General features: G+C 40.9%; 1 protein-coding gene across 4 annotated transcripts in view; it reads right to left on the bottom strand.

Moving 5' to 3' along the window:
• clip2 (CAP-GLY domain containing linker protein 2) overlaps positions 1–15,676 on the bottom strand; it is a 55,374-nt gene that overhangs the window by 33,039 nt on the left and 6,659 nt on the right. For all 4 annotated transcript variants that reach the window (XM_039618652.1, XM_031750336.2, XM_039618649.1 and 1 more), the window contains exon 3: positions 6,753–7,252. In XM_039618652.1, coding sequence (XP_039474586.1) covers positions 6,753–7,252 — 500 coding nt within the window. The remainder of the gene's footprint in view (positions 1–6,752; positions 7,253–15,676) is intronic.

Consider the following 15,676-nt stretch of genomic DNA (forward strand, 5'->3'; position numbering starts at 1 on the left):
TGCAGTTGAGTCAGGAAATATATGGATCCTTTACTTTTTTCAGACTTTACTGTAATGGAGCTTTCATTTTAAATTCTAATATGTGGCGTGAGTAACCGGTACTACAATTTACATACTTCCCCTAAACGCAGCACATGCAGACTTTCATTAAGTTACACTTATGGAAAGAGGACACTTAGAAGGAGAGAAGAAGAGTCACAGTAAGCGGAGATCCTGGAACAATCATTGAGATACCCGTTATCTCTGACTGGGGGTTTAGGTTTTGTCAAGCCAGCTAATGCAAAGAAAGCCCGACTCCATTGAACTAGCTTCATGGTACACCTTTCACAGTCACAAATCAATCAATCAGTAAATAAGTCATATATGAAAAAGGTGGGAACACTTTGGATTTACAGCATATGCAACAGTGCAACGTAACTATTTTACTCAACTGCCTGAAAACACACCATAAACTGCAGGACAACAAATGCATGAAGGTAAAGATGCATGAAGATGCATGAAACGATGCACTGGTTGCTAACGTGAATTTTACAAAGTCACCTCAGACGTCTGCAAAGATCCACCAAACACGTTCATGCAATCATTAGGACATTGCTTATCGTTAAGTGTCCAGTAAACACAGTAATGAAGGTTTCAGGAAAAGCGTCAACTTAACGAACAAAAAACATGTTATCGCATCAAACAAGCATCTAAAACAGCGAAAACCCCGCGCCAGTGGAGGGACACACAGCTGTTGAGTATTTTGCTACAAGTTTCATTCACAGCCATCGAGCTGATACAATGAACAGAGCGAAAGTGAATGTTTATATTTATGTGTTTTAGATGTGAAGATGAAAGCAGTGCCCTGTTTCTTGAATTTTGTGCTCTGGTTTAACTTTAAAAGCTTGTAAACAGACCGGTCGAGGTGTACTTTTTTCTCTCAAATATCTCTTTTCTAACAATGGCCTTGAACTCCTCTGCTGGTCAGGATCCACATCACAAACACAGGATGCTCTTCTAATGAGAAATGTCAGCAGTTAAGGCCATGATGGTGTAATTTTAGCATTTTCTGTTCAAGATGTTCCTTCCTGCGGTCGAGACAGTAAATCTGTGGGTGTGGGCATAAGCAGGGTCTCTATTTCTCTAATGTACAGGTGCACACAATAAAATTAAGCTCCCTGTCAAACTGTCTTACCTGGACACTTGAATATAGTGGTATGCTTTTGGGGGACGTGTGTATTCTTCCTAATAAGCGAAAATGTCTGCTGTAGAAACAAAGGCACATAAATAACCCAAAACAAAGTTATAACAGAAGAAAAGTACACAAAGTATTTCTATCTGCACAGCTGTGATACTCCACTACCTCAACCTACTTTTTTTGGGTCATTATTTGCCAGCACACACCAGTACTGGACCTACATCTGTAAGCCAGAATCTGATCTATCTGTAACATGATGTGTCTGTTGCAGTTGTTTCTGGATGTGTACAGCACGTGAACATGCTTTTAGGCTTTTGTTTGCATAGAAGTTTCACTGTCCTGTCATTATAAATATATTAAACACGCTCAAAGACAACACTCAACACAAAAATCCTCCAGGAATCCAGTTGGTAATTATAGAAGTCAAAACAGAATCGTTTCCTTTCTGCTTCCATCAGCACCTAACCTTGTTATTTATTCACTTTCAATCATTCGGCTAATCAGCTGTTTGAACTTACTCTAGAAATGAGATATTTGACTAGGCTAACTCAATACATGTGAACTCTGCTTCACTCACTTCTCTCAATTCTGTATTTTCCAGTCAGAAAAAAAGTAGGTTTCCTGTGAGGAAGATGATCTAACTGATGGCTGAGGACTGTCCTTCACACATGCTGACCACATTTATGACAAACACCATCACAGACATGTACAGATACTCAGCATTTAAGAGGAGGGCCAGCCTTTAAAGAGAAAGCACGCTACAGTCAGAGATGACAAAAGCAACATGGTTACATTTTATTCATCTCCTTTGTGTTAACTTCATTTACCTGAATCTCCATCTGTATCTATTTACCTATTATTCGATTACAATACTCCCATTCCCAGTGCACTGAACAGGTGGAAAAATGCTCAGAGCAACAGATGCTTCTGTATTTATCTACAATTTAAGAAGCGTAATTGTTGCTTTGGAGTCCATCAGAGTCTCTTATAAAATATTTTTACACATGGCTGGATTCAGCATGAAACAGAAGACAAGGACAGACTCAAATAAGGCGTGGTGAGTCACTCCTCTCTTGTCAAATTAATATTCCACTCCTGAGCTGACTCTGTCCTTCTCTTAGACCACTGAGGCCAAAGAGGAAGCTGTGCCAAGAAACACTGTGGTGTCACAAGTTATTAAACCGAGATGGTTTGCTGTCTGCTGGGGTGCGTGATGTCTCAGTGACTCTGTGTTAAAATGCCAGCAGGGCTAAAGCAGCCAGTCAGCATAAGCCCCAATCTTGGCTCCTCTTATTTTCAAAGTCATCTGAAAGCTTCACTCCAAGGTATTCGAGATAAAACCGTTCTACACGACTGAATCCCAACATCGAGTTATTCTTACTTTTTTTATGCCACATCAAGATGTGACACGAAAAAAATCCATTTACCCCAAACCCCAAGCAGCCGCAGGAACAACTTGTTAAAACATAATAAATGTTACAATAAACATATACTTGACCGCAGCAGGTTTATAAAACTTCGGGAGCAGAAATTAGCATCAGGGTTAGCAAAGGCCAAAACAGTTCTATCCCGAGATTCATTTATGAGCTGAAAAAATGTGCCAATTTAAGAAAAAGATCATTTTTAATTTGATGGCAGCAACAAGCTTTAAGTTAAGACTGCAGCAACAAAAGAGTGGAAAAGTAAACTAATTACGTGAATTGGCAGCAGGTCAGTAACATGACTGGGTATAAAAACAGCATCTTAGAGAGGCAGAGTTTCACCAGTTTTGGAAAGAAACTGCAACAATTAAACAAATATTTTTCATCAATGATTCAGAGAATCTACAGAAATCCCTGAGTGCAAAAGCGTCAAAGCTGAGCATCAGTACTGGATGTCTGTGATCTTTGGGCCCTGCAGGCAGCGCTACATTAAAACCAGGAATGATTATGTCTTGGAAATCAGTGCATGGACTCCGGAATGCTTCCAGAATTCACTGTCTATCACTGGCTGTCTATCATACAAAGAAGAAGCCATATGTGAACATGATCATTACACAGCTATACTTAAAAGTTGTACTTTTACTCAAAAGTTGCAGGGAAAACACTACCTAGGCTGCTCTTGTTCTCACCTTCGAGTCCTGGTGAGTCAATACACTGTGTATAGTTCTGTGTCACTGCTATTGCATACTGCAGCCAACACCTTCTAGCCAAATATTCACACTTTGACTCAGGTAATCTGTCATCAGTGACAGTAACTCTAAGTTTGCAAATTTCCTTGAAATATCAAGATATAATTTCAAGGCTGTATCGTCCACCCTTAGCTGCAAATTTGCTGCAACAATAACAACCGAGCACCTGCGCATTCCGATTAGCATACATATATTCACACCTAGAGCACACCTGCAGACCTTTTCAACATGAAAATAACTCAGAGTGTGCAAAAGTGCACTGTGTCAGATTTGCAAGTTTTAAGTATTATAACATTTATGAGAATTATCAACAGAATGCCACGAAATAACAGTTGTGATGGTATCCTGAAGATATATATGCACACTTTCTCGTTATATCACTTTGTGCATCAATGCTGAGTCACCCCAGCATCCACATAAAGAAGAAATACATAGCCTAGCTGTCCATACAACATGTTTCACTTCCTGTATGAGTCTGTTAAACATTTTAAAGGACAGCCAGCTGGTAAATGAAGCATTTAATGCATGATAGCTAGAGTTCCTGATCATTAGCGAGCAGAGTGCAATGGACAGCCATCCAGTGTTTTTAGCCTTACATCCAGTAACCATACAAGCTGGTTACTGGATGATTTCTATCCTGTATCAGGGTCTCAAAAGGCCATGCAGGAACAGCAGTTTTTTGTAAAAACATATAAAAACATAAACTTTATATCATAAAAAAACCTTTTTAGATATTACGCCTTTTATCTCTTCTTTCTCTGGATACAAGCTTGCAGAGAGGATTATAAGTGCTGTACTTTATAGAAAACCTCTCATCTACGTCTGCTGGCTCCAGGACTTAAAGTCCTAGTTTTAGATTATTCATTTCATGGCTAATGCACTACTTATTAACCTATCATTAGCCTGCACACGAGCTGTATCAAGCTGTAGTCTGCAACTGTCTGCTAGGCCTCTAATTCAATTCACTGAACTGGACCTCGAACCTGTGTTTGTCAGTTCAGAGCCTTTATAAGGCCAACAGTATTTTATTAGGTTGTGACTTAATTAGCATGTGTGTGTGTGTGTGTGTGTGTGTGTGTGTGTGTGTGTGTGTGTACACAGTTTATGAATTTAGCTAGCTAACCAAACTTGCTAACCTTTCCTGATATTCTAGCACTAACCATATGGCAAAAATGTGGTCACTTCTAGATCCAAAAAAACAACATGGCGAAGGCCAAAGTACTAACATGAAGGCTTCAGAACACCTGATTCAAAACCAGTGTGTAGATCCACAGTGCCAACATCCATCTTTTATTTACAGTCTATGACCAACCCTGGAATATAGGCTAATGACAGCAGTGAAACAATTGGTGGAGCTAATGCTGAATGATTTTTTTTCTGTTTTGAATGATGGTTTAAACTCTTTACCCTCTTTTAAGGTTGATATCTGACGACCTGCCCTGTACCTTTAATGATGAGTCTTAACAACCATTAGAGAAGTTTCTAGGTTTTTCCAAGGTAGCTATGACAGAAACCGCTCAGTTCAGAAAACAGCTTCAAGAGTTACGCCCAGTAGGCTTTAAAGAGATAAAGAGTCAGAAGTGAATGCGTATACACTGATGGACTATAATCCACTAAAATCTCAAAACCAGAGTAATAAGAAGCCATATACGCCCAGTTACTAATACCATAGTGGTTTTGCGATTGTGCAACAGGAAGAAGTTCAGTGACTAGCATGCCTTTGAGTGGCTTTGGAGTTATTCAAATAAACAGCTGCCACATCACATGCAGTTCCACTGGAAGAAAAGGCTCATTTAACTTCTGCTGATCTCTCCAGTAGCAGAGATGGCCTCTGGGGACAGCCTCTGGTTAAATACTAAAGCTAACAAAGGAGAGGCAGTTCTGAACTTCCCATGGGTGCTCGGATTTCGAAGGTGCCAAGGGTCTGAGGCTGTCCCCTCTTTTGGGAAAGACTTCTTTAATTCATCTTTTTATATATATATAAAAAAAAAATCTGGGTGACATTCTCTAGAGGCAAACTTTCAAACACACATCAGCAAAGTCTGCCCTTAGTTCAGTATTACTCTAGCGTTCTGTCAGGGCCTCGCCCTGCTCTCTGGCAAAGACGCCCCCAGAGTGTCGACTGCTACTATCACATAACTCAATACCTAATGGAGAAAAATAGACTTTCCTTTTTGTCCACAGTGTGTAATCTGAGTTTCATAGTTTTTGCTCATTTCACAAAATTTTGGAGGCGGTGTTGTACTTCCAAATGTGACACAACTGCATGGCAGCAGATCCGAGCCGCCGCAGTGAGATGGATTACACAGGAGAGGCTTAGGAAAATGGATTCACAGATCAATGTGTCAGCAGTGGTATCTCCTCTCTTAAGTGCTGAAAGTAATCCGGAGTGATTTACAATATTGACCAGGAGGAAGGCTTTCGGGCTCCCCCGTTTCTAACGGAGCAGGATCTGATGTAGCTATCCCCTGTGTCCATCACTTAATGGAAATCCACGTGACCCGATAATCCCATACAGTAGGCGCTGTATAGACTAACAGGAGCCAGTGGGAAGAAAATGCAAGAAGCAGATAAACATATTCTTCCTGTTGAGGTTTAGTGACATTCTCACCAGCTTCGGTGCTGATGAGAATGGAAAAGGATGATGGAAAAGGAAAAAGATGCAAGAGAGGTTGGGTGAAGGTTAAATCCTAGCACTAAGACCAAATAAGGAAAAACTGAACTTCCCCAGTGAATCAAATGCAGTGTAATGTGAGACATTCTCACATTACACTGCATGAATCCAGTTTTACTGAGGCCTGCATGAAATACTAATTAGGAAGTCATTGCTCAGTTACTTATTATTTACTTACTTATTATAAATTATTTATCTTCGCATTTGTTAAAAACAGGGCAAATGGGAACATGGTTACATGGGAAGGTCAACACAGTTCTGTCTGTGGCTTGTAAAGCACCCGACATGTTTGTGCAATGGTGGCGCAAACAGAGCTTTGCATCATGTACATCAGGGATCTTAAACTCATTTTACATTGTGGGCCAGACCAGTGACACTCGCCTTTATGTGGGTTTGAAGAAGTTTGATTACACATTTAAACATCCTTGAGCACCTTAATAAAAGAATAAGTGCAAATTCAACTGCACATTTCATTTTCTACCGGATAATGAAATGCTTCTACAGTAAATGAAAGAAATTGCATGTCTCTTTGGCTTTAATTGGAAGAAATAAACATGTAAAATTACTGAATAAAGATTAAAATAAAGCTTTAAAACTTAAGTCCAAAATTTATACCTTCTTTCATGTTTTCCAAAGTTGTCTGGTGGGCTCTTTGTTGGGCCTATTCTGTCCCCTGGGTCTTATGTTTGAGCCCCATGATGTAATGGTAATGTTACATGTGGTCTACTCACCAAAACTCGATCTCCAACTCGAAGATCTTTATCTCCTGCTTTTTTAACCGAACCACTGTCGGACATGTTGGACCCAGACTCATTTCCTGTTTTCACGGCGCTGTTGAGCAGGCCTTCTCTGAGCGGTACCACCACTCGCTGGCCGGCGGGGGCGCCGCTGCCACCCTGCTGAGTCTGATTCTGGGTTGAGTCAGTGGAGTGGCTGTCGCTCCCCTCTCCGACTGGCTGTCGGGTGAGCTTTGAGGGTCGGGTAAAGATGCCCTGGAGGGGCTGGCACTCAAAGTAGCGCACGCCACCCACTGAACCATCGTTTTTGCCAACTAGGTCATTCAGTATGACGCCTGCCCACTGTCCTGGAGCAAACTGGGTCTCCCCAAGGTAGGCGATAACTCCTGGTTTCACACCGTTGACCCAAACCTGTTCGCCAACGGTGTAATCCCCCAAAACATCGTCGCCCTCTTCAGAGATTTTAGTTGGAGTGGTGGGCTTCAGCGCAGCACCTGGAAAAAACACAGAAACACAGTTATCTGCCATGTTGCAGAGCAGCACAAGGATTCATATAACAAAAGCAGAATGTGCTTAAATGCATTAAAACTAAAAGGTGCATGGAAACTGTGTCATTTCTTCTTCTTCTTCTCATCATCTTCCCAGTCACTCTTGGTACTGCCGAGATCTCGGCTGAAGACTAGAGGTGACCGCGCGTTTGCCTTGGCTGCACCCGATTTATGGAATAACCTCCCCATCGCTATACGCGAGTCTGATTCCATCCATTCCTTCAAATCGCGGTTAAAAACCCACTTATTTAGCCTCGCCTTTTCTACCAGTTAACGCTTGCTTGATAGTTAGCTTAACGCTTATTCTTATCTTCGGCTTATTCTTAATTCCTTTTAATTCATTTGTAATTTTTTGACTGTTTTATCCTCTACACTTAGCTTTCTTTTATGCTTTTATATGCAATTCTTTTGCCTTCGTGTGTTTTAATGCCATTCAACCTGCGAGCACGGTTTGGTACCTTGCCATAGCCCTCATCCTTCCCTGTTACTTCATCTTACCCTCTTGCATGTTAAGCACTTTGGTACACCACTGGTTTTTAAATGCGCTATATAACTAAAGTTTGTTGTTGTTGTTGTTGTTGTTGTTACAGTCATTACACTCCTCTCTGATTTAAGTTGTGAACACTGTGTACATTGTGAGGCCATCCTCATTCACAGTCCAGCAGAATCGCCTTCACACTATTCATCCTGTTTGACCGTGCCAGCAGAAAAAAAAAAAGCTTGTGTGGCAGCATCTAGCACAACAGAGCAGTTTGTGCAAGATTAGGCGATAGTCTAATTCCTTCTGAAAAGTGGGTCAGAGAGACGGTATCTGTGATGTGCCGGTGATTAACCCTGCCATCAGCCCTGTGATATCGCCTATTTGACACATAGAAGAGCTGGATGTCTGTTCTTATCCGCAGCAGCCTGCAAACCGGGCAGGGCACCATTGGCACGCGGTCTGGTGCACCGCGCTGCCGGTAAAAGCGTGTTTATCTATGTCTGTGTGCAGGAGTGCTTGGTGCCAGGACGGTCTCCCCGACACCCTGAGAGTGGGCCCGGGGCTTTGTGGGCTTCAGTGGCTGTGCTCTATGCCTGTTATGCCCCAATTGCTTCCATATGCTGTTATGTGAGCCGCAAATGCAAATGGGTGCAACTTCAAAGGGGATTTAACTTGATTATAGAGTTTAGAAGCTTTTAGGAATGTACTGCTTCTGGTAAATTGCTGTTCTGGGGAAAACTGATGACTGACTGATAATTTTGTTCAGTGTCAAGAAGTGGTCATCTTGAAGATGGACGCTTTTCAAAAATGTGCTTGGGTTACTTTTTTCTCTGAGCGTGGACAAAGTTTAAGCTTCGATCCATCTAGCACCATTTACCATCTCACACAAATATACCAGCTGAACTGAAAGTATTGACCAGATGATGGTCATTAATCAATTATGTGTCAAAACGGATGTGGCCCAGGGTAAACTGACATTTAGCATCAGCATCAACCATCAGTCAGTCTGTGTTTGACCCACATTGTATAGTCCTGGGGCGTCCAACTCCAGTCCTCGAGAGCTACTGTCCTGCAGCTTTTAGATGCATCTCTACTCCAACACAGCTGAATCAAATGGTTGGATTACCTCTTGAGCATGCAATCAAGTTTGGCAAAAGGCCCGGTAACAAGCTATTTATTTGATTCAGGTGTGTCAGAACAATTATGCATCTAAAGCTGCAGGACAGTGGCTCTCGAGGACTGGATTTGGACACCCTAGGACAGCGGTCCCCAACCTTTTTTGTGCCACGGACCAGTTTATGCCCGACAATATTTTCACGGACCGGCAATAAGGTGTCGCAGATAAATACAACAAAATAAAACTGGTGCCGGTACCGAAAAAAAGAAGATTTATTCATAACACACGTGAAAAGACCCAGGAAAACCGAGTTAACGATAAAAGCGATAACAAAATAAAGCTGAAAACCGATAAAAACCCTGAAAACCATACATTTCACACCTGAGCCTCAACTCTCGCGGACCGGTACCAAACGACTCACGGACCAGTACCGGTCCGAGGCCCGGGGGTTGGGGACCGCTGCCCTAGGACACCCAGCAAAGATAGTTGAGAAACCTTCCTGATAAAAAGGTGGTAGTTTAACACTTGCAGTCAGGCCTCCTTATTCCAAATAAAATAAGATTTTAACAAGCTCGAATGTCAAGATGTGGTATGACCACCTTCATTGTTCAACACAACCTGAACTCTCTCAGGCAAGCTTTCCTGTAACAACTTTAAGTAGTCTCAGGAACAGTTATTCAGGCTTCCCGAAGGACACTCAAAGCTCTTCTTTGGATGTTGTCTACTTCAATAATGTTGACGTCTGGGCTCTGGGAAAGCCAGTCCATGACTGATAGTGTTCAACTGTGTGCTTAGTTTAAGGACAAAGTTGAAACTTTTTTTTTATCCTTGTCAAACTGTTTTATCTTTAGCATTTTTCATACCTTTAATTAAAAAAATGCAAACAATGGTGTGCTTGTGGAACAGGCTGCCTGTAACAAACAGCCTAAAGTTAACATTTAAAATGGGTTCTTTGCTAAGCTGTCTGTTATGTGTAGACACAACAGTAGTTCATCCCTTTAGCTCTTTGCCTTTTTTATGCTTGTTGATTCACAGGTAAGTGTTCTATAGTTTAACAAACAAAAAAATTCATCTGAAAATGGTCAGGTACAAGGAGTGGACTGAAAAAGAGTAAAAAGCAGCTAACGTCTAAATAAAACTTCGAAAGACCGTCAGGAAGCCTGGAGACCGCTTAAAGTAATTACAACAACTTTGGCTCCTTTGAAGCACACAGAGGTGGCAGCTCAAGACTTTTACACAGTATTGTATATAATATATAACAATAAGAACATTACCAACTGTTCAATGCTAATCAGTGCTAGTCACCATGAAACAGACTGCAGTCCTGCAAGTTTCCTGAGTGACTATGACCTGATCTAAAGCTTGTATGTTTTGGATTCAGATTTTTTCCAAACTTTTCTCATTTCCTGGACATCATTTTCAGAAGTACTTTGGTTACATAGGAAGTAGAGGTAAAAGCAAACATACACTTAATAGGACATACAGCCAAACACATGGACAGTGCAGCTGAAATACCACAGCACTATTGGCTCTTTAGATCTGGTACTTCCATGAAGCACAAGGACGAATGACCCTGCCCTCTCACACAACCCAAGAAATAAACTACTCTGTTATTTTTGGACCATGAGTTCAGAGCTTATGGACATTGTATAACGTTAATAATTATTTACCATTTGGCTTTTAGTTTGTTTATTGTTTACATTTTCATATTATTAATCCTTAATAACGTGGGCCTTTAATCCTTTGGTCCAGTTACAGCTTGTATTTCCCTCTCTTTTCCTTTGGTCTTTTCCCCTCCGTTACCCTCCTGTGTCCACTTCCTCTAATGACCTGTGTGTGTTTTTAAGCCCTGCTCTTCCTCTGTCCTTTGTTGCAGAGCTTGTGTGCTTGCACAATGTTCTGGCTTGTGTTTATGGTTCTTGTTACTTTCACCAGCCAACATCAAGGCTTGCTTTTGGTTTATTTGGATGGCACTACGTTTCTGAATTTTGGTCTAAACTCTGTGATTCACGACACTCTCTCTGATTTTCCATTTCTTAAAAAGGTTTTAATAATAAATCGAACCTTTCATCTCACAGCACAGGATTATTCCAGTGAGTCTTTATTGCATTTTCATGAACTTGTGGGCTGTCTGAGTGTCTCTGCGTACCTCTGCAAGGCAGAAAATTCCCTCCTCAACGTGCGTGACATGATCCAAAAGGATATCTGGATCCAAATTAGTATGTGACATTTTTGTGAGAACTTCACGATGACGTCCTGTTTTAACTGGATATGTTTTTTGGAAGGTATGAGACAGAATGGGGGCAGCACTGTGATGCTGTGGTTGGCACTGTTACCTCACAGAAATTCTCAGGCAACAGTTTCTGTGCAAACTCCTAATGCTCGTGTGGGTTATCTCAGGGTACTCCAGCTTTATCCCACAGTCTAAAGTCATGCATGTGTTCCGAATTGACCATAAGTATGACTGTGAGAGTGAATGGTTATCTGTCTCTCTGTTATCCCTGTGACGGTGTCAATCTGTCAAGCCAACTTTATTTATAAAGAACTTTAAAAACAGCAAGCACTGAACAACGTGCTGATCATAACATAAAAACATATCAGAATAAAGTAAAATTAATATCAAATAAACAAAAATGACAACATAAAATAAAATAATGCAGTTCAAAAACAAAAAAGAATAAAAGCAAAAAATTAAATTAACATATCAAACTGGGTCAAAGTAAAGCAGAAGAGGAGGGTCTTTAAAATGAAAGAGGTGCAATGGCAACGAATTCCATAATTTGGGAGGGTCCAGGGTGTTCCCTGCCTCCCGCTCCATGCTAGCTTGGATAAACTTGTGTCCCCCAGCAACACCCGAACTGGATAAGTGGAAGAAAATAGATGGATGGATAAAGGTTCTTCTAAAATTCCTGACCCAATCTAGATCGCATGGAAACTTGTTTTTCCCATTAAAAAAACTAACAAAAAGGTTATTTTTTTTTAAGGTTATTATCTCAAAATTTCCACTTAGTAGCTCAAAATTCAGTTGGAAGTCAATTTCTCAATTCTGAGTTATTTTCTGGAAGTTAGTAAGTTGAAATTTTGACTCATAAATGGCATTTTTTAATTTTATTTTATTCGGTGGTGGAAAGAAACTTCCATAAGATCAGCCTTGAAAAGTCAGGGTAATATTTTCACCTACATCTGTCTTTAACAATCACATGACCTCACTGGACTGAAAAAAGTAAGGTTAATATTCATGGAGGTTAAGACAATTTAAAAATCCAGCATCTATAGCCTGGATTTTTATTTTATGCAGACATCAATGCTGACTATAACAGATTTTAAAAAGTCACTAATTTCATTTTTCATTTTCATTTTGTGCAAAAGTTAAAGACCTGTGATCAAGCCAAGTGCTACATGGGACACGTTGCAGTAAAAAATAAACTGAACCCTGTTAGCGTAACATTATGTAATGGAGTATAAACCTCTATGACACTGCTCTCCTGCTGTTTCTTCCCACACATACCATAAAAATGGCTACCCTATATCTACATTACAACCTTCTACGTGGATGGGCAACTTTGCGAGCGCATGAAAACCCCCACTTCTTAAATCCAAAGCGTGACTAATCATACTGTAATAATCACAGGACACACAGATCCAAACAATGCAGCATGTGATCCAAGCCAGCAAACCCAAGGTGGTGTTTAAAACCTGAGCTAACCCATGATTTGGGTTGCTGGGGCAACAGCACAGTGAGGGTAAAAGGATCCTCGGCAGAAGGAAAACTGGAAACACAGCCCTTACTTTCACTATTGTGCTTGGCCACCTCCCACCACCATCTGAATCCCACTATTCATCAGCTGCACACAATGAGACCTCCACAGCTTCCTCCCGTCCCTCCCCCTCCTCCTCCCAATTATCCCCCCATCTCTCCCTGCTTTCCGTGGCCTCTTTAACTCTGCCTCTTTATGATCGTCTTCCACAGTGGCCATTACCTCCAGTATCTAACTTGTTCTTTATTTTTGTCTCTTTTAAAAGGAGGATAATCAGTTAGTCAAGGTTGACTCTGTGTGGTCATCTTCAGCGGTGTCTGTGGCAGCTGGGTAAGGCTGAGCAGCACATAATGTGACAGATGGAGGGGGCTGACCCTGGGCCTGTTTCCTGACTTTTTAATCAACTTGTTGCTTTTATATGAACTTTGGGAGACGTCATAACCGTGACTTAAAGGACAAATGAGCAGATTTGCTTTATTTAGCCTCATGCAACAGACCACGGGGAATCAGCACATGGACTCACATGGCTAAATACCCTCTAATGGACAGTGTCAAGGGATACCGAAAGAGACACTTTTATGTTAATCTAAAGGCTACTTAATGTTTCCACATTTTAAAGCCACAGCCTGGCCTTTTGCCTGCCACCAGTTTGTTTTCTGGGCCCAGTATTTGACATATTTTGAGAAAGTTATTAGCTAACCTTTGTACCTTTGACTGATAAGATAAGATAACCTTTATTAGTCCCACACGTGAGAAATTTGTTTTATATATCAGGGGGGCCGATATATTGGCCGATAATTAGCTATTTTCCTATATCGGTATCGGCATTCATAACGGCTCATGAATGAAAATTTAAAATAAAGAATTTTATGGTCGTTCCAGTTTTATGGAGAGAAAATATCAAGGAAAAACCCAGAAAAACCCAGATATAAAATGTTAATTATAATATTTTCTACAATTAAAATGTACAATTAACATTTTGATTAGCAGTAAGCAAAGGGAACAGAGCCTTTCAGAGAGTTAAACCAAGAGAAAAATGCTGCATGTCTCCACAAAGGCAGTCTACAACCACGGCTGAGATATTTCTGTTGCTTCCAAGGTCACAGGAGATGCTGCATCGCGAGAAGTGGCACAGCTCCGTTATTTCCACATCTAAAGTTCCTAGATGAAGACTTGGATACTTTCCTCTATTCACTCCTTTTACTGCAGTTTCTTCTTTAAATTTAGCAAGTAAACTGTGCCAGCTTCCGACACAGCGGCCCCCTCTCGCAGTCTTCCCAACTAAAACCAACAAACAGCGGGTTGAGATTTGGAGTATGAGGGCAGGTCAGTGATAAAACTATCTGGGACAGGAAACTAATCCCTCCACGTCCTCGGTGAGGCACAGATATTCTCCCAGGGATTTCTCATTAGTGTGTTTTATAGCCTCCTTTAGGTAATAAGAACAGTTTAATCCAAGATACCAATCATCTCCTTGGCTAAACATTCAAGTGACCAGCAGAAATATTTACATATGAAAAACTACAACAGATCCTATGTAACCCAAGTGATCTGCAAGTATTAGGCTGAGTTATTCTCAGGGACTCTGGCTGATTTTTGAGCTGCAGATCAATTGATTGCCACAGTCACATTTAGCATAAACACTAGCATCATATACATTAAATAAATCTGCAATTCATTACCAGACCATCTAGCTACAGAGCTAGCTTTGTGAATTTACCATGCTGACAGGAGAGGGGGAGCAATCTTATCTGGTTTTGACTGGTGTCGTCATGTATTTTGACTAGTTTTGACTCTGACTGGTCCTGTGATAGTCTGGTGACCTGCACAGGGTGTACCCGCCTACCTAAAACCAGACAGCTGTCATTTCCGGTCTGTTGAGTACAGTTATTTCATCAAAACCGCTGATATCGCAGACATCAGCAGGGTGCTGGTGCTGCAACACACTAGATCATGGCTAAAGCTGCATTAAGACATGTATCACTTTCAATATGGATGCTAGTCCAGAACCAAGATATCATGTTTAAAAACACTGGATAACCTTAAGCATGAAAGGTTAGTCTTGCTCTTAAAAAAAATCAATGTTTTTTTATTATTTTATTTAAATAAATAAATCCAAAAAAGAGCACACACAGCTGAAAATCAGGGAAAAATCTAGACATCTCCAAAGAAGCAGAAGGAGGCAAAGAAAATGAAGGACTGAAACAAAGACATGACATGTGGGGGATGAACTGGGGATTAGGGACAGAACAGGGACAAGACAATCAACACAGGTGACGACAAGACCCACGAGATAACCAACCATTAAAGTAAAACAGGAAATAACCAGAAGACGTATACCAAACATGATAACAGAGGAAGGAAGAGACAGAAACACGAGGGGGGGGGCTGAAATAATAACAGAACCCGGGGTCACTAATTTCACAGGAACCCATAAATCACACATTAATCACCACTAGAATGACACTGAAATCAAACAAGAACCAGAATTCAAAAATAAAATGATGAGAAAAATAATGAACAAATCCTAAGTTTAACAATAAGGCCAACACTAAAACCGCAGGAGCAGGACAGGGAGACACGAACAGAGACCATGTGGCACAAATAAGGACTGAGACTTAGGCCATCTTATCAAAGGTATGTCTAAAAATACTGCCACTTATCACAAATGAATTACTTTCTCATTAATCTAATTACATTTATTACAGATCACTGTAGCATCAGAAGTCAGACTGTTAGAAATGTGTTAGCTGTCAGTGCAGCATTCACACACTAAAGTTTAGGTGGTTGAAATACAGCAGTGGGAAAATAAATCACTGCCACATCCATCACGCTTGTGTATTTTGTGCATAAACAGGATGTGAGCAAGCTAATGACTTCACATATGGCAGAACCAAACAGTTTAAAACCGCAGGCAGGAATTTCGAAGTCGCAGCGACCTACGGTAACAGCTGACAAGCCCTGGGCAACAGGCTTCAGTCCCGCGCGCGACGTTAAGAGATCGCTTTCTGAGC

Source organism: Oreochromis aureus, linkage group 10 (genome assembly GCF_013358895.1).
Source record: "Oreochromis aureus strain Israel breed Guangdong linkage group 10, ZZ_aureus, whole genome shotgun sequence".
Lineage (NCBI taxonomy): Eukaryota > Metazoa > Chordata > Actinopteri > Cichliformes > Cichlidae > Oreochromis > Oreochromis aureus.